This window comes from Ostrinia nubilalis, chromosome 28 (assembly GCF_963855985.1).
Source record: "Ostrinia nubilalis chromosome 28, ilOstNubi1.1, whole genome shotgun sequence".
NCBI lineage: Eukaryota > Metazoa > Arthropoda > Insecta > Lepidoptera > Crambidae > Ostrinia > Ostrinia nubilalis.
In genome coordinates, this window is record NC_087115.1 from 7,756,205 (window position 1) to 7,775,695 (window position 19,491).

General features: G+C 42.0%; 1 protein-coding gene and 1 long non-coding RNA gene across 2 annotated transcripts in view; both read left to right on the forward strand.

The window, feature by feature from the left end:
* The window catches only part of LOC135085154 (uncharacterized), a 39,590-nt gene extending 22,349 nt beyond the window's left edge, over window positions 1–17,241 (forward strand). The window contains exons 2-4 of the mRNA XM_063979910.1: window positions 15,393–16,012; window positions 16,517–16,733; window positions 17,087–17,241. Coding sequence (XP_063835980.1) covers window positions 15,473–16,012; window positions 16,517–16,733; window positions 17,087–17,241 — 912 coding nt within the window. The 5' untranslated portion in view covers window positions 15,393–15,472. The remainder of the gene's footprint in view (window positions 1–15,392; window positions 16,013–16,516; window positions 16,734–17,086) is intronic.
* LOC135085510 (uncharacterized) overlaps window positions 1–19,491 on the forward strand; it is a 302,780-nt gene that overhangs the window by 277,962 nt on the left and 5,327 nt on the right. The window lies entirely within an intron of this gene.

The following is a 19,491-nucleotide window of genomic DNA, read 5'->3' on the forward strand; positions in this document are numbered from 1 at the left end:
ATAATATAGCTTGTCTCGAATCAAATAAAATAAGGAAGAGATGTGGTGTACTACTACACAAATAAAGAGTGTGCGCTATGGCAACACTGACTAGTACGGCGCGGTGGGGAGTCAGTCGTAGTCGGGCCGCCACACGGGACGGACGTCAGTGCTTGCACTAGCTTACACAGTGAACATATATCAGTGTTTTATTTAAGACACCACACTTATAAAGAGTTACAATTGTTCTGTCTGTCTGCCTTATCAACAAATGGACCGTACGAAAACAATGCCTTTGTGACGTCACCCGAAGTCCAAACTTCGTGTGTGCTTCGTGCTACCGTATACGATTGGTACGTGCCAGAATGCATATTTTCCTGTACAGCATGCATGAAGCTTGTGTGTATAATATAAATCAGATGACCAAATATAAACGATACGGTACGTGACCAAAACTGAGGATATCCTTGCTTTTTGACTGACTTAAAAAAAGGAAAATGCCTGCCTTGCTTATGTGACAATTCTCACCTCTCGCTCCCTCCGCTACAACCAGGCTGTAGCTACGATCTTCAGCTTGCCCTAATAAAAACCCAACCAGTGAAGGCCAAGTTTGTCCCTAGGGAAAGTTGAACTGTCATTTTATCCGCAACGACATTTTGCCTGCTGAAAATCCAGCCTTGCTTTTGAGAAGGTTATTTTCGGTTGTATGTTTGTTAATAGAACTCCGTCATTTATGAATGGACTTGAAAAATCTTTTGATTTTCTCGTTAGTACAGTCAGTTTCGAATAGTTAGTGACACCCAAAGTAGCCAAAAAGTTCGCAATACATCTAGGTTTGAATTGGAATAAGGTGTTGTCAGCTTTGGGTGTCATGAACTATTTGACACTGACTGTATCTTGATTTTTTACAAGCTTTTTTTTAATCAGTCTACTATTTTACCGGTAGACCGGCAGGCCTCCCACTAGGTGAACCGACGATCTGGTGAGGGTCGCGGGAGGTGCCTGGATGCGAGCAGCGGCGTAGGACCGGTCTTTGTGGAAATCCTTGGGGGAGGCCTTTGTCCATTTTTGGACGCCTTTTGGCTGAAACGAACGAACGAACGAACGGACTTCTATTTTATTAAAAAACGAAAGAAAAGTATTGGGCGGTTCCAAAGTGATAAAAAACACAACCCTCCTTCCGGCACAGTCGGATAAAATATAATTCAATCGTTAACTTATTCTAAAACTAAAGCCTGGTCCGTGAGCACGTAGAATTTTGTCCAATGACCCCAAGCTACCCATCCTTATCGCTCGCGCGTAATTATGTTGCTGTCGCGCTCGCACACTCACTGCGGACGCCCGTCGTACAGTCGCGACAGCAATATAATTACGCGCGAGCGATAAGGATGGGTAGCTTGGGGTCATTGGACAAAATTTTACGTGCTCACGGACCAGGCTTTAGGAGAGATCAAAGAATCACCAAAACTTTTGCCACTTTTCACTTTTCCATAATTTCCATGGTCCATCTTTCTCCGCGATCGTAATGTGATCGGCGCCATGATTGATGGCCGACCAACTTTGCGTTTGTCGCCAAGCTCCGACTTATTCAATGGGCAAGTTGGCGACGAGGGAGGGAAGTTAGGACTGATTGCTAGTTCAAGGTTGTATTTATTTACACACTATAAAAAACCATAATGTACCTACTATGATGTAGTATGTATGTAACGACAGCACATCAGAATACATTTTCGTTTTTTTTTTATCCACAACGAGAAAGCTCTTGGCCTGTATCTCACCTGATAGTAAGTGATGATCAGGCCGAAGGTGGAAGCGAGCTTCACCCGGAATCCTCAACCACGGAGGAACTGTCTATCTTACCTCTAACTGCCGGAACACAACCATGCTGTTAACATTGTTGTTATGGCGACATCGTTGCAAAATAGCTCCTTTTACAACATCAAAAGATGCGACAGTGCTTAACTTTATGTGCTGTTGTCTGTGAATCATGTTATAAAATAACAGAGAGCAGTATGGCTAAAAAACTATTCCCAAAGTATCGCATCCCAACCAAATTTTTGATTCTCAAAAAATAATTTGCCAAAATAACGTATCGCACTTTTTCAGTTAGCTAAACCCTTTTGTGCCATGTTGTTTGGCAAATAATTTTATGGTCGAGCTGACCAAACTATCGGCCGGCTACGGCTCTGTAGTCTACGGGGTGTCTAAGACTTTAAACCTGCTTTAAATAGAAAAAGCTCGAAGTGTAAACAAAGGTGTAAAATATAACTTGAAAGAAAAAAGGGATAAACTTCTAACACCATGGAAGTTGAATCACCAACAGAGTTGTAAAACTGAGTTGCTGACCCAATAACCTCGGAAACCGATCAGAGCGCGCAAAACTTTGTTTTGCTTATAAATCGAAAATATACCCTACGCGAGCTCGGTAAAGCAATTTCCGTCACCCCCGTGTTTATCGCATTAGTGACGTCACGGGGTGGCAGACGTACATACGTCATCATACTGCAGGTTGGCGAAGTAAACCCGTCTTTGATGAAGATTTTGAAACGTTTAGGCTGGGTGTCACCATCTTACTTTAACTTTGACAAACGTCAAAAATCTGTCAAACTCCATAAAAAAAACACCGGTTATCGTTATAGTTACGGTCAAAGTTAGGTGGTGCAACTCAGCCTTAGATGATCAAATTAGAAATGAATGCACAAAGAAGCAAACAAACAATTTTAAAGTTAATCCCTGATGAACAATGTAAATTGGATTATTCCACTTTGTTCACCTGGGCGATCTGGGAGACCCAGGTGAATTGTTTCGACTAAAGCTTACAAGTGTTTTGTATTAGGTAATAAATAAATAAAGCGGTCGCCTTTGTTCGAACACCTAGGAATTAATGCACTCAGGTGAACAGATGCGTCTTTTTCATTGATCAAGTCTACTTGATGTTATCATTTATCATAAACTAGCTTTCCGCCCGCGGCTTCGCCCGCGTGGAATTTTCAGAAAAACTTTATCGCGCGCGTCCCTGTTTCAAAAACCGGGATAAAAACTATCCTATGTCCTTTCCCGGGACTCAAACTATCTCTATGCCAAAGGACATCATCCACGTTTCATATATATTTGGTCCAAAATCAAAAGTGCCGGCCAACAAAAAAAAGTGCTGTATTCTGACAGAATACGTCTGCCTTAGCATTTGTTACTATGGCACCAAAGCCGTAGCTCCACTGTGCGTCGAGTATTTGAGATCTAAAAGTCATCGATTATTCATACATTTTTTGTTCAAAATCAAAAGTGTCGGCCAATAAAAAAAAGTGCTGTGTTCTGACAGAATACGTCCGCCTTAGCATTTGTTACTATGGCACCAAAGCTGTAGCACCACTATGCGTCGAGTATTTGAGATCTAAAATTCATCGACAATTCATACATTTTTTGTTCAAAATCAAAAGTGTCGGCCAATAACAAAAAGTGCTGTCTTCTGACAGAATACGTCCGCCTTAGCATTTGTTACTATGGCACCAAAGCTGTAGCACCACTGTGCGTCGAGTATTTGAGATCTAAAATTCATCGACGATTCATACATTTTTTGTTCAAAATCAAAAATGTCGGCCAATAAAAAAAAAAGTGCTGTATTCTGACAGAATACGTCCGCCTTAGTATTTGTTACTATGACACCAAAGCTGTAGCACCACTGTGCATCGTAGTATTTGAGATCAAAGTCAGTCGTTTCATATATTTTTAGAGCTCAAATACTACGATGCACAGTGGTGCTACAGCTTTGGTGCCATAGTAATAAATGCTAAGGCGGACGTATTCTATCAGAATACAGCACTTTTATTTTTTGGCCGGCACTTTTGATTTTGGACCAAAATGGATGATGTCCTTTCATCAAAATAGGTTCAGTGGTTTAGGCGTGAAAGCAAGACAGACAGACGGAGGTACTTTCGCATTTATAATATTACAGAGCGGTGGCACTGCACATGCCTCGTCGAGGGTAGGTGGATTGAAAGGCAGATGAAGCCAGTTGGATAATTACTATCACTGACTCACTGTTGGATAACTATCGGATTACGTACGGCTGTGGTACAGTCAGCATCGAACAGTTCGTGACACCTCTATGATCTTAGGTGACACCTAAAGTGGCCAATAAGTTCGCAACACGTCTTTGTTACGACTGAGTTTGTTCCGGCGTTTTTTCTCAGCACTTGCCATATGTTTGTCGCGATGCGCTGGTAGGGCCCAAAAGATAAGGAGACATGTAATGGTGGCGGTTCGCATCGCGACAGAGACAGGAGACCGAGACGGGAGACCGCGTACGTTACTTGACTTTAAAGCCTGGTCCGTGAGCACGTAGAATCCCGTCCAATGACCCTAAGCTACCCATCCTTATCGCTCGCGCGTAATTATATTGCTGTCGCGACTGTGCGACGCGCGCCCGCAGTGAGTGAGCGAGCGCGACAGCAACATAATTACGTGCGAGCGACAAGGATGGGCAGCTTGGGGTCATTGGACGGGATTCTACGTGCTCACGGACCAGGCTTTAGACAATGTATAAGCGACAGTTCGCAAGCGAGACAGAGACAGACAGGTCTCTGCCTTAGTCAAATAACGGTCGCGGTGTCTCTGTCGCGATGCGAACCGCCACCTTAAGGGCTACCTTTTTATACTGTATTTTGACTAGGGCATGAATATCGGAATCTCGGAATCTCGTAATATCGGAATCTCGGACTGCGAGATCCGATATTTCAATTCCGATATTGAGCGACCCAATATCGTAATATCGGAATCAGATAAAAGTTTTAATTGAGATTTTAAACAAAGCGTTTAAACTCGCCACAACCTGCCACTAAGCCCAAAGTACATGATTGGCAAAGACCAATGATTTTCTTATGTCTCTCACCATCACTTTTCTTCCACTGCAAATATTTTAATATCTTTACTATTTATGGTTAATTTAACTTGTTCTAAATCAATTTTAGCATTTGCCATAGGTACTTGGTCAACAAAGAACGACATCTCAACTCCCTTTCAAACATTAATTTTACTGGACTATGGACTGTCAGTTCTGCGTACTAACTACTATGTGCCTTCCCATTGCCACTTCAGCTTGCTAATCCGTCGGGCTATGTCAGCGACTTTAGTTTACGGAGCTCCTCATTTCTGATTAGATCTCGTAAAGAAACACCAAGCTTATCCCTCTCCATAGCACGTTGTGCCCTATATTCAAAGGCCACGTTTTCGAGCCGTATATTATCATCACTGGTAACACACACTAATTGAAGACTTTCGTCTTCGTATTCGACGATTTACCTCTTTCTCGAAATTGCATCTAACAACCTAGCTGATCGTTTGTCCGAGATAGACATAATTATACTTACTTGTCAACAATCTCGAGAATCGAGCTCCTAACCGAAACTGGGTAAGGAGCAACATGGAAATTCGACATAAGCTTCGTTTTTTCCATATTCATCCGAAGGCCTACCTGTTGGGAAACTTGATTAAGGTCTTCGAGCATTGTGATAAGGTCTTCCAACGGTTCTGCCTTAGTACGCAAAACAGACGGACGATGAGGCAGCAAGGTTCTGAAGTGGAGGCCACGTACCGGAAAGCGCAGCGTAGGACTCATAACCATAAGGTGGACCGACGACTTCATAAAGGTAGCAGGAAGGCGCTGGATGCAGGCCGCCACCAACCGGCCATTGTGAAAATCATTATCGGAGCCTGTGTTCAGCAGTGGACGTCCTATGGCTGACATGATGATGATGATGGCCCGTAGTTTTGTGAGTTGTACATCGATAATAAAAAAGGAACAAATTACAAGCATATTCAAGTTTTTTACCACTCTTTACAATTTTTGTAGCACGTGATTTGAATGACTCTAAAATTCGTTCCGCCAACATAAAACAGGGTAATAATAATGAAGGAGTAAAACTTTGTTTGATACATGTAATTTTACAAAAACACTAATTATTTGCTAGTCCATATAAGCTCATTATCAGTAACCATTAATTATCAGGTGATCCGTCTGCTCGTTTGCCTCTTGTCACATAAAAAACCAAATGAAATGGATACCTATAACGTAAAAATGGTTTTAACACTTAAATTTTATGAAGTGCTGTTTTGTACCAAATTAAAGATTTTGATTACAATCATTATTTTATTGTAAACAATCCAGAATTCTTACGAATATAACCAAATATTCATTTTATAGCACATGAACTCAATTCCGATATTAATATCGGAATTCCGATATTGAGATCTAATATCGGAATTCAATATCGGAATTGAAAACCTTCCGATATTACATGCCCTAATTTTGACGTTCATAAGTGCCACTCGTGGTCTAAATTGAATACAATATTTTTGATTTTGAATTAGGTTGTGTTGTCAACTGTTTGGTCACTTTGGATGTCACGAATTATTCGACGCTGACTGTACGGCGGAAAAGCTGAAACTGAAAGCTAACGAGTGCGTGTGCTGTGGATATTATTAGACTTGTTTGTGTTTTGTTTAGTTGTTTATTTGTTTTCTTGGCGGTTAATTGTTTTGTTTGTTTTTTTTTTTACATTTCGGCCTGTCACAAAATCTTTATCAAGAACTCGTTGCCCTAAAATACTCTTTTTGGTAATTATTAAACGCATATTTATAGTGATTTTCCATATTGACAATAATATGAGAAATGATGATTCAACATCAATACTTTTCCTGTTTTCATAGTCATAGTCAATCATAATTTGATTCACCCTTTTCAAGTTTTTTTTCGTGACAAAAATTAGAGAAAAGTGTAAAATTCTATCAACCAAATATTGCTTCTTCTCAGCACTGGCCCGTTTATTGTCCTAAAGCAGTGGTAGGGTTAATACTGGGACGTGTAAAAGTGCTTTTTATTAATAGCCTACTTGCATAAATGAGTTTTATTAGTTTTTGTTTCTCCTGAAAATATGGTACTCAGAAAAGTCAGTTCTGAAGAAAGAAAGAAACGGTCAAAGGAAAGTTTTTTTGGATAAAGACGCCATTGCTGCTTATTTCAACCCTTGCATTAAATCAATACATTGCCAAAAGCGTTTTTCAATAAATTTTCAATCGTTTGCTAGACCATAAACCTTTTCGCGACGGTCGTGCCTTGGGGACTCGCGGTCAAGGTTACCCCCCACTTTAGGGGGAGGGCAAAGTTATGTCAATAAACGTCGAATGACGTATCTCCTGGAAAAATTGCTTTTGATAAAGCCAAAGCGAATTTTCGCGGACGATGTGCGCCTTGGGAGTATTTTAGTGTTGTGTTGCGGTAGAATAATACTCGTAAATAATATTTTGAGTGTGGTGTGAGTGCCCTTTTGATAAAACTTGTAAGATTGTGCTTAGGATTTAGTGAACATCATCATCATCATCAACAGCCCTTTACAGTCCACTGCTGGACTATGAGCCTCCTCCACTATAGTGGAGGGTTTTGCCATAATCCCCACGCTTGGCAGGCGGGTTGGAGATCGCAGTTTAAAAGATTGATGTTTTTCAGAGAGCGCTGCTGCTTCTCTGTTTGATGTGTAGTCCCTAAGTCGCCTCTTACGACACCCGCGGGAAGAGTAGGGGTTGGTTACAAATGTATTCTACTCTGCCGTCACCACACGGCACTTAGTGAACATGCTAAAGATTAATCGTTTCATTTGGTTGAAACGATGGCCAATGATGGCCACAGGTCTGCAAGGGTTTCCACAACAACCGGTCCTGTGCCACCCTCATCCAGGTGATTCTCGCGAATTTACCTTCGTCGGTCTATCGAGTAAGAGATCTTGTAGGCATGGGATGCGCGTCACGATAAACTTTTCTATAAAGGTATTTTATCGATTTTGCGCGATTAACCCATACATAAAATCGTCGATAAGTTTCTATCGTGGCGCGCATCCTAGTCCGGATGATCGTCGGTCAACCAAATAAGAAACCTGAGAAAAGATCTATCTTTGGGGAAACTATTTATATTTTCCCATGAGCAGTTGATTATAATATCAACCACATTTCATGATCCAAACGACCGAAAGCCATGTTTAAAGAAGATCAGCGTATAGAATGCGGAAACTAAAGCCAAAAGCCCTAAATAAATCACCTAAGAGTGATGTAAACAATGATTCAAGTGATCTAACGGCTTGAACTATAGTGATGTCTAAGTATCGATAGAGCAAACTAATTCAACCTGTCGATAGATTTCTCATTTATCGATAAGTGATTTTTCTTCTTCTTCTGTTTATAGTATGGTCATCATCTTCTTCTAGTAGTATCTAATATGATATTTTTATTTAAATACTGATTTGATGGCATTTTATCGAATTGAAATTCTTGGTCACATGATATTTGTAATGTGGACTATTTATCAACACAAATGATTGCACATTAATACGTTTTTCAAAAGCGGAACTTGCCGAATTTGCAAGCACAACTAACGTGTATGTACAAAAAAGATATTATGCGAAATAATAAATACTAGTTTGCGCATTTTGCTGAATAACAAGAAAAAGATCGGGATTTGACTGTGTGGTGGACTGCAAGACTACAACTAGCAGATAAATTAAACTGTGAAAATCAAATTAAACTGTGAAAATCTATCTTGCCACACTCAGGGCACTTCAATCCATTTTTCCTTTAAAAATGTGCAGATTTTCCCCCCTGTATGCGAGTGACTTTTTCTATCGATATATGTTATTCATCGACACATTCCCATCACTATTAATGCAATTGTTTCTGCTGGCGGCCCGCCAGCTCCGAGGTCTACGGACTTTGTCTTTGAAATTTTATTGTGGTGCAAAAACACTGAAAGGTCTGTTTTGATGTGCGCCGATATCTGACAGGCCACTTGTTTTATGTTGATGGGATGTTATGTTTACTAGTTTGTGTACGTCGCTTTGTACAGTCAGCGTCAAATAGTTCGTGACACCCAAAGTAGCCAAAAAGTTCGCAACACGTCTTTGTTACAATTTGAATAAGGTTGTGTTATCAGCTTTTTGGTCACTTTGGGTGTTATCATATATTTGACGCTGACTGTACGTTGGTTTTGGACTGAAACATAATGTTTTGGGCGCGGCGTCCCCCTGTAAAATACACGATGGCCTAGAGAAATTAAACCTTTGAAAATTCATAGAAAAAGAAGCGGCATAATTTTGCAAAACTTTATTTATTGGTATGCAAAGAAAATTAAAAGATTTATTTTTAATTTACGTTTATAAAATTTTGATAATTTCTTAGTTTCTGCTGCAAAGTTGTCCCAAAAATCGCCAAAAGCATCTCACGTAAATTCACGTAATTAATGGACGCCCCCTTACTGTATTAGTTTTGACAAACGGTTTGATTGATGGTACTTATAAGCATAATAAAAATTGCTAATAGTTCTACATACAATGACTGCAGTCAGCTTGGGTTACCGCAAGCATTTTCCTGTACTATTTCCTTAAACCTATCTAGTAAATTCAGTTCTATCGCGAACCTTAGCACAAAAGTCATAAGGAACAAAATAGTACGGTAATTATATTCCCTTGCCTAGACAGTTGTATTTTCCTTAATTATCATAGTTATGACTGTTGACCTCTTTATTCAGCAAAATACCCCCCTGTTTATTTATATAAAATCTTTAACGCACAAAAAAGTGTACAAAAAGCAATTTTAATGTGGCATTCTCTACCAGTTAACATGTAGGCTAAACAGAGAATTTGAGTCATAGTCCATTGTCCAGTTTTTCCAGGTGGATTCCAAATTCCAGGGACACCAAAGTAGAAAAAGTTCTGAAATATTATCTGCTCTGTAAAGATTATTTATAACTGCCAAGCTCGCATATTTTTTTTGTAACTACAATAAATAGAAACTTTGTAAACCCTTGAAAAAGAGGCTGACTATAGTCACAAGAGTTTCTTGCGCTATTTCTTCTCAGCACTGCAGTGCACTGCACTGGCCCATTTATGGTCCCCCAAAGCAGTGACAAGGTTAACACTGGAACGTGTAAAAGCGCTTTTTAAAAGCCTATTTGCAAAAAATATTTTGGTGAGCAATCAATGCTACTCAGATTTAAAAAAAAAACCACGATGATGATGTGTGAATTGTGTGATTCAATTTACATACCTATATTAACTCATAAAAGCCTGAAAATAACAGAACAAGGTTGTAATATCATGTAAAGAGACTTTTTCGATCGATTTACATTGTGATTGAGTCCTGCCACGCTAAATAAAGCCTAAACGTCCCTCGTGTACTTATGGGCTCCAATGTGGCTCTAAGCAATTAGGTCAACCTTCGCCTCGACACAGCCCGTGTGTAATCAACAGCTCATCAGACTACGGGGCTATTCCCATCTCTCGTTCCCATCGCTCACTGACCTTTATCACAGAATACATAATAGTAGCAACAGAAATTGCACTCCCTTGATCAGGATCAGATGCGGACATTTTAACGGTAATAATAATAATGCAAAATTTCCAACGAACCTGGTGCATTCGAAATCGCACCTTACTACTACGCTCACAAGAGCGCAATTTTTTTGTGATCAGAATTGATCTACCTCGCAGCTCAAGCGTCAGGGTTGTTTAAGCAAAGTAAAATAAATCAAAACTTAATTTTAAGAAGCAATTATTGTATTTACGAATAGTAAGCGTTAATCTAGTGGTGTTTGTATTTCGTACCATCTCCAAAGTACCTATTAATAAACTTCAGTGTTGCGATAATTCGAAATTGGACAAACAGTTTTAAAAGGTGTAGTGTCGGAAAATAGACACTGTGAAGTAAAGTTAATGTTTTATTAGCTAAAATAATGTTTTTGCTATAGCTTTTTGCCATAAGTATTTAAAATTTATTTTAAAAAAAATGCTGTTATTTTTAATTATTTAAATTACTACAGTTAATTATTATTTGTAAATATACGATTTTCCATTATAAAGACGAATAACAGTGCTGTTGGAACAATAAACCTTGATTGCGACGATGATCGACTGAGCGAGTATAGGTATCGTACAATACGCGTGTGTACACAGGCGCGTGGCGGCCATGACTGATTTGCAACTTGAAGTTGTCGCGCGCTGTAGGTAATTATCTCGGCCGGCATAGGCGAGTGACGGAGGCCTGCCTTTATGGCGCAATTTTACTAGTCGATAGGGTCTGCATGCGGCGTGCGGGAGATTTCTGGAACGCATGGCACAGAACCCGCATTCGGGGAACCGTTTTCATTCGTCGATAGGGTCCGCATGCGGAGTGCGAGAGATTTATGTCACGCGTGCCACAGGGCCTGCAATCTGGGTGCGAAGTTTACTAATAAATAGAAACAGGCATGGCGCGTCAGAAAATCTGAATGATGAATTTCATTGGTCGATAGCACGGTCGGTATAATGCATGCGGGGAATCCCCGCAGGCGTTGTACCGAACGCGTATCGACTTGCAACTTTCATTGGTCGTTATCTCGCATGCGGGGAGTCCCCTCATGCTGTTAGTATACCGAACGAGTTATCGACTAATGAAAATGCGCCACACACTGAACAGGCTGTCTCATACAAATGACAGCTAATTTTGTCAATTTGAAGCGCCACTACGAGTGTCCCGAGTCGTACATTATATGGAGTAACCATAGGAGTAAGCTAGAAAGAAAATCACTAATTTTAGTTCCATAGACACTCGTATCTGCCTACAGTATGGCCTACAGCGCCAAAGGGTGAAAATCAAATAGGCACAACAATATTCTGACAGCACCTAGTCCAGTGTGTATAGAGGTCAGTGCCGCCGCTGCAACTCCTGTGTAGCCAGGATCTACAGCTTGACCGTCACCCAATCAGTGAAGGCCAAGTTTGTCCCGGGAGAAATCAAACTGTCATTGCAACGAAATTAATCAGAAGAACATAGGAGTTCGAAGTTAAGGTTCGACTTTTCTCGTAACAAAGCAGACGCTAACTTTGTGTCATCATCATCATCTCAGCCATAGGACGTCCACTGCTGAACATAGGCCTCCCCCAATGCTTTCCATGTTGCCCTTTGTCTGGGAAGCAGAAAATTAATGCTTATCGTGTCAATTGAAATGGGCTGGCTGTTCAACAATTGGTAATGTGCCCATATTAATAAAACTGTTGACTCATGTGCGTCGGGGCGAATCAATTGCCACAAAGTTCGTTGTCTCGCCTCGTAAATGTGGCAGACTCATAATAGGGTGATAAAAATAACCAATAAACTGTTGCTTTGTCATAAGGGTCAATAACAATTGACCTACCTAACTAAAATATCAACCGGTCGAGTTAACTGCGCACCTGGCGGCCGTGACGTCACTTCGAGGCTCTGTACGGCAAGCACGAAAAACTTTCGAGTTCGAATCGTTTGCGTATTCGAATCGCGATCAAAATATTTAGTACGAAAACTACAACAGCGCACTTGTGAACGTGTCTTAAAGTGAACTTAGTATGAGAAATGGTTGCACGAAACTTATTTTGAGAATCAAAATTGTCACGTTATCGTTGAATTCGAAGGTTGAGAATCGAATTTTGTCGAATACGCAAACGATTCGAAGACGAAAGTTGTTCAATGTTCATGCTAGAGGTACTGGTACAACGCAGCCCCAGATGTGCGGGTGAGTGCGAGGGAGTCCAATTCCAGCGAGGTTCGCAGTTAGTCAAAGTCAAAGTCAAAATTTCTTTATTTGTTTAGACTAATAAATAGTTCTTACAAATCGTCATTTTGCTCTTAAGGAGCCTCTACATGTCTCATAATCTTTTTACCCTACCAGCGCTTCGAGACCAACATTTGGCAAGTGCTGAGAAGAAGCGCCGCAACAAACTCAGTCACCACTGTCTGCCGGTTAATATAGATAAATAGAAATAGTAGTAGTAGGTACATTCAATTCAGGAGCAGTTCACTGAATTTACCATGCATTCTTGTATGGTGTATCTTATAAGAACTTAACCAAGTTGTAGTTTTCATTAACTTGACCAAGTTGTAGTTTTCATGTAAACACTGCTTAATTACTGGTGATTATTTTCTTTAGAGACTTAAAACCATGATTTGAAGCGATATTTAAAGTGAAAATAGCCGGTGTCGGACTTGCCGAATAGTGATCTTAGGAACGTTAGTTCGAACTCCGCCGCTGGACTATTGTGTGTGAACCCACTCGTAATCGTCACAAGCATTTATCTTACCACGAGGGGTTAACAGGAACAAGTTACATTACACAGTTTCGGGTCACGGGACTATTCCCACCTCTCGTTCCCACCGCTGCAACTCCTGTGTAGCCAGGATCTACAGCTTGGCCACCAATAACCCAACAAGGTCAAGTTTGTCCCGAGAGAATGTGTCAAGTTTAAATTTTATGTGTCAGCTAACTTACTCGTAACAATTTTACCGGTGAATCTGACTTTTAATCATTACCTTTTGACGATTGCCAAAATGGCCGCCACAACACAAGCTCACATGACTGTGCAGTTCATTTCCATTCGAACGCAAATGACCAAAAAATACAGCAATTACGCGAAACTATTGCCGGAGCGATGGTAAATAATTAAGCCATTTCACGGGCAGAAGGCCGGTCTTAATTAGTGGGTAGACAAAGTTGGAGATAGATGCTGCAACCTTACCTTAATGGGGCAGTTGACACCGTTAAATAATTCCAAGGTTTACCACCACCATTAACAAAACGACTTCTTTCTAAAGCCTGGTCCGTGAGCACGTAGAATTTTGTCCAATGAGTCAGCACAGTCGCGACAGCAATATAATTACGCGCGAGCGATAAGGATGGGTAGCTTGGGGTCATTGGACAAAATTCTACGTGGTCACGGACCAGGCTTTACATCACATTATATTGGCATGGGGAGTTTAGATCGTTTCATCCACTCGGACGCGCCCCACCATTCTTCCGCTAATGTTTGAGTGTTATCGGTACACGCTAAATCATCCGTGAGTGCACACGCACTACATTAATGACGCTCAGATTGCTCGGATCAAACTCCCCGCGCCCTGCGCAACCAAGACCAATAGACTAAGAGCTAGTGAATGCCAGACCTACGTCTTTTATAAAAGCTGAAAGTTTGTCAAATTTTTATATATAAAATTTGGGCAATAATTAGAAGTAATTTACTCATCAGCCAGACAGTTTTGACAGTTATAACTCCTTGTCAGACAGTTTTTTTAGGATAGCTGCCAAAGCCACGATGACCCAAACTTCATGATTCACCAACATTCTAACCTATATTGGGAGCATACGCTGACAAACTTTCAGCTTTTATAAAATGACGTAGGTCTGGCGTTTACTAGCTCTTAGTCTACAAAAATTGGTGGGGAACGTCTTCATAGCGTAGGCGGAGTGTATCCCACCCTTTCTGTGGATGTCGTAAAGGCGACTAACTAAGGTACAAATACGGTCTGACCAGCGTGGGGAGTGTAGGCGAAATCCTCCATTTGCCTCTGGCGAATCAGAGAGGGTGGTTCTGCAGTGGAGACTAAATGATCTGGTCGAAGACATCATATAACACTTGATAAGTGAGCTTCTTTTAAAAGAAGTATCACAGTTTCAACACCTTCTGAAACGTTCCATAATGTTCTTCCGATTAATTTCGTTGCCCCGGGACAAACTTGACCTTCACTGGTGGGGTTTTTTGGCTGTCAAGCTGTAGATCCTGGCTACACAGGAGTTGCAGCGGTGAGAACGAGAGATGTAAATAGTCCCGTAACAAATACACCCCAAATCTACCCGTTCGCGCTAAGTTTGCCGGACCGTGGAATGCGCGTCCCCTCTCCCAACCGCGATTAAACGCAATTAGTTAGTGATTAAACGCTATTAATGTGTCTTATTTTACGCAAATACACAATTTTTATCAATAACAATAAATAAAAAATATTTTAAATATAGTTTGTTATAGTTATAGACGCTTCCCTTCGAGTGACGTCATATCGCCAGCGGCAAACTTAAAGCGAACGGATAGTACGTATCTCTCTTTATTGTGGCTTCTATTACTGACCTAGTCTACGCCTGTTTATTTCCAGTTGTTGAACAACTAATTAGTCGGTGGATCCGCGAATTGTCTGCGAACGGAGACGTCCACAGGTCTATTGTCTGAGACATTTTGTCTGCCAATTGCATTGCTCTATTGAACAAAGAATCGAGTGTTTTTATCGATTTTGTTGCTGCATTTTCCTTGTGGAGTGCATTTTGCAATATTGACTTGGAGTTAGACTAATAACAATGTTATTAGCTCATCAGAAGTAACACTTTTATAGTATTGCCTTTATTATTCTCAAAATAAGATCGATTTTAACACTCAACAGTTACGTTTGATATGCCAGAGTATCTTTGACAGTTTTTGAATTTGTTCACTTTTCGCATTGAAATCGACGAAACTTTTCTCTTTATAATCTAGGAGGTAGATGTATAAAAATGACCATATCCTTATTGCTCGAATCCACTCTTCAAAATCCATATAACTCAGGAACCCAGTGACAACTACAAGAATGTAGCAACAAGCTTCAAACATTCACTATCGAACTAGCCATATCCTTCAAGAATGCTATGAAAACGGACACCCTGGCAGGCACCAGGACCCAAAGCGGGGAGCCACCGCGCTCCACCGCCTACTACTACGCAGACCTTGAAAGACTCAAGAAGAACAAAACTTCTCCAGAGCCGATACCTCAAGAAGAAACCCAGAACCCAAACGAGCTCAGCGAGTACGTAGAATCCAATGAGGTCATCAACGATGGTGCCATCAGAGAAGTCCCTCCATTCCGCGACAGACGGCAATGGAGTCTTCCAGAATACTCCACCCCTGAAAACACGAGGAAGTTGGAAGAAACATATTCCACAGCTGGGACTTTTCCCATGCCAGAACCAAAGGAAAAGGAACCGTTGTTGGCGGAGCTAGAAGTTGTTGGACGATTGCCGTTGACTCAGCTGGATTCTTCGCCAGGGGTCAGAAGAAGCAGGAGCTGGTATCTCTGCTGCCCGAATGTGGCTGATGAGGAGATTTCGAGGGAGTCTTCGTGGAGGTACTCCAGCCTCAGACCGGTGACTGCTCCGCCGCTGCCGGGGCAGAATGGAATGAGCGAGCTGGTATGTCTAAGAGCTAGATTTTTGTTTTTAAATTCAAATTCAAAATTTTTATTGCATATTAAGTGTTTACAATTGGGTCTTAATCTAAACAATGAGCTTATAACTTAATAACCCGTTAATGGGTATTGCAATATTAGTGGTGAGAGAGGACTAGTATAAACTTAGGTCTAGCAACTTACATTATGAGAAGTGTTTCGTTTGTTATGAAGTCTTTCGTTTGTTCAGTAAATTCCTATTCGATTCTTAACCATTCAAGCCCCGCAAAGCAAGGCACAAATAAATCAATTGTTACGCGGTCATATGCGACCGCTTGGGGATTGATGGGCTAAAGGTTACAAGATGGTAAAAAGTTTATTTTTCATCTTCTTAGATCCCGTCTGGCCAACGTGGCGACTGACGAGTGTAGGCCAAACCCACCATTTGCCTCTGGTAAATTAGAGAGTCCTCCTGCAGTGGAGACTAAACGACCTGATGATAAAAATAACCCCTTTCTCTTCTTTCCAGGTGCTAACCCACAGCAGCGGCCGAGAGGACGTGGCTTCACTGCGGGCGGAGCGCGACGCGCTAGCTCGAGCGTTGTCAGCAGAGCGACAGCGAGCGGCGACCGCGGCCAGGGCCCACGACGCGAGACTGGCGGAGCTGCATGGCGTCATAGCGGAGCTGGTGAGGCGGCGCGCCGCTGACAAACACGCCGCGGCCATACCGGAAGAAGAATTATCAGGTAAGCCGGTTACAGTAGTTTTACTCCAGAGCTGAGCATGACGCTTTCGCGCGAGCTTTCAGAGATGCTGTACGGGCGTTAAAACGAGGTGCGGCGACGGAACGTATCTTATAGAGCCAGGGATGCTGCGGTGCGATGACGGAGCGACAACGCAGCGTAACGCAGTATTTTTAGAATGTCCTAAGTGATAGCTCCTCCTTCATGCCTGACTGATTCAGTTTAGTGGCGTTGCATTGTGACATTGCGCCGCTCTTGTGGCTCTCAATGCGTTGACATCATTACTCTGTTACGACGCAGCGCTTTGGCATCGCTAGTGGGGCATAGAATCTTTCTATGTATGCATATCGGCGGAGCTACGGCCGCTAGGGCCCACGACGCGAGACTGGCGGAGCTGCATGGAGTCATAGCGGAGCTGGTGAGGCGGCGCGCCGCTGACAAACACGCCGCGGCCATACCCGAGGAGGAACTCTCTGGTAAGACGATTATAGGGGTTTCACTGCAGAGATAAGCGCGACGCTCTCAAGCAGTCTTTCAGAGATGCTGTACGGGCGTTAAAACGAGGTGCGGCGACGGAACGTATCTTATAGAGCCAGGGATGCTGCGGTGCGATGACGGAGCGAGAACGCAGCGTAGCACAGTATTTTTAGAATGTCCTAAATGATCCTGATGTCCTCTCAGGTGAGCGGTTATAGGAGGAGGCCGGGGCTTCACTGCCTTAACATGGAACTGCTCCTATGTTCTTCTGATTAATTTCTTTGCGGGTCCAATGACAGTTTAACTTCCCCCGGGACAAACTTGACTTTCATTGGTTAGGTTTTTATGGCGGTCAAGCTGTAGATAGCGGCCGCTACCATCCGTGCGATGTGGAAGTCATTGGGGGAGGTCTATGTTCAGCAGTGGACGTCCTGTGGCTGAAATGATGATAATGATGAAGCTGTAGATCCTGGCAACACAGGAGTTGCAGCCGTGGGAACGAGAGGTGGGAATAGTCCCGTGCCGAGCGTAAGGCTGCCTATGGTCCACTGAAGTGAAGCGAAGGAGTAATTGGGAGTTTCGTAAAGTGTATGTTCATATACGCGGAGATTATAGCGGAATAGAGAACGTATGCGGAGCGGAGATGACTGTTTTTCCATACACGGACGGAGTTAAGCTGCGAGCAAGCGACGAGTCATTTTTTTTTACGTAGTGACAAATTTATGTTTGACCAACCAAGGAGATGACGCTCTTTCCAACTGTGGCTTTCATAGAATTACCAACATTTTGGTCCAGACAATTTACGTATTGTTTTACTAAGCTGTTGAATGGACCGAATATAAAATGTTTCTTTCTCTCTTATTGCAGATGAGTGCGAGTCGACCACGCAGCCGGCTGGCGAGCTCGACAACGATGCGGACAGGTCCCGGACTGAACAGGTCAGTACGACTTAGACATTGTGAATAAGATTTATATTTAAAAAAGGGGGGCAAGAAACAGGGGCCTGGAAATCATTGGGGGAGGCCTATGTCCAGCAGTGGACGTCCTGTGGCTGATGATGAACTCTTTGAAACTCAGCCTAGTTAGTGTCCCTGCTATCTAACGTTTCGTTCGTTCGTTTCAGCCAAATGACGTTCACTGCTGGACAAAGGCCTCCCCCAAGGTTTTCCATAATGAACGGTCCTGCGCTGCCCGCATCCAGGCTCTTCCCGCGACATTTACCAGATCGTCGGTCCACCTAGTAGGTGGCCTGCCCAGGCTACGTCTTCCAGCCCGTTCTATTAACTACTATTTACCGTTTAATTAAAATAAATTATATCCAGTGTGCTTACCATGAGTTTACGTTAGGTGTGCTCGCTAGCGACTACGTAAAAAAATGACATTAATTGTATGACATATGGTGCAGCGCCCCTAGCGGCTACTTTCAAGAAACAAAATCTTCTTAAAGATTTTTGACGTACTCCCTAACGAGCACACCTAACGTAAACTCATGGTAGGTACACAGGCACCGCAAAACCGGTTCGTCATAGAAATCAATTCGGCGTCTATAAAAAAATCCTTGGCTTTTGTCCAGCTGTGGGCGTCATTTGGCTGAAACGAATATCCAGGAGACATATCCAGAAGTATAAATTGCAAAGCGAACCCACTCACTCCTTTCACCCTGGAGAAAGGTCAATCCTAGCTTCAAGTCAACTAAGTTCTTCTGATTATTTTCATTTAAAGTTTAGTGACAAATTAACTATCCGCTCGGGACAAACTTGACCTTCATTGGTTGGGTTATTGGCGGTCAAGCTGCAGATCCTGGCTACACAGGAGTTGCAGCGGTGGGAACGAGAAATGGGGATAGTCCACAACGTTTAAGTTTCCTTATCCTCACAGAACGACTCCTCATCCATGCTGAGTCCTGAGGAGCTGCCAACTCCTCAGGAGCCGAAGCAGGACCAGCTGCCTGATGATACCAGCGAGTCTAGTACGCAGGAGATCCCGATCGGGTGAGAACCATTTTACAAACTAGCGCCTGCGTAAAAAATACATTATTTTGATTAATTTAAACGTTACATCTTTGAATAATAGTTGTGTCATATACTGTATATACATTTCTTATAGTCCATTCAGCGTAAGATGGTGATTATGACAGTTCTATTTAGTGAGGCGCTCCGTATAAACCTAATCGATATGTTTTAGAATCGAGAATATTTTCTATAGAAATCTAATCGCCTTTTATTTCTTTGATTTTTAATCTTGATCAAAATTATATCTATGAATTTGAACTATCTGGAAATGG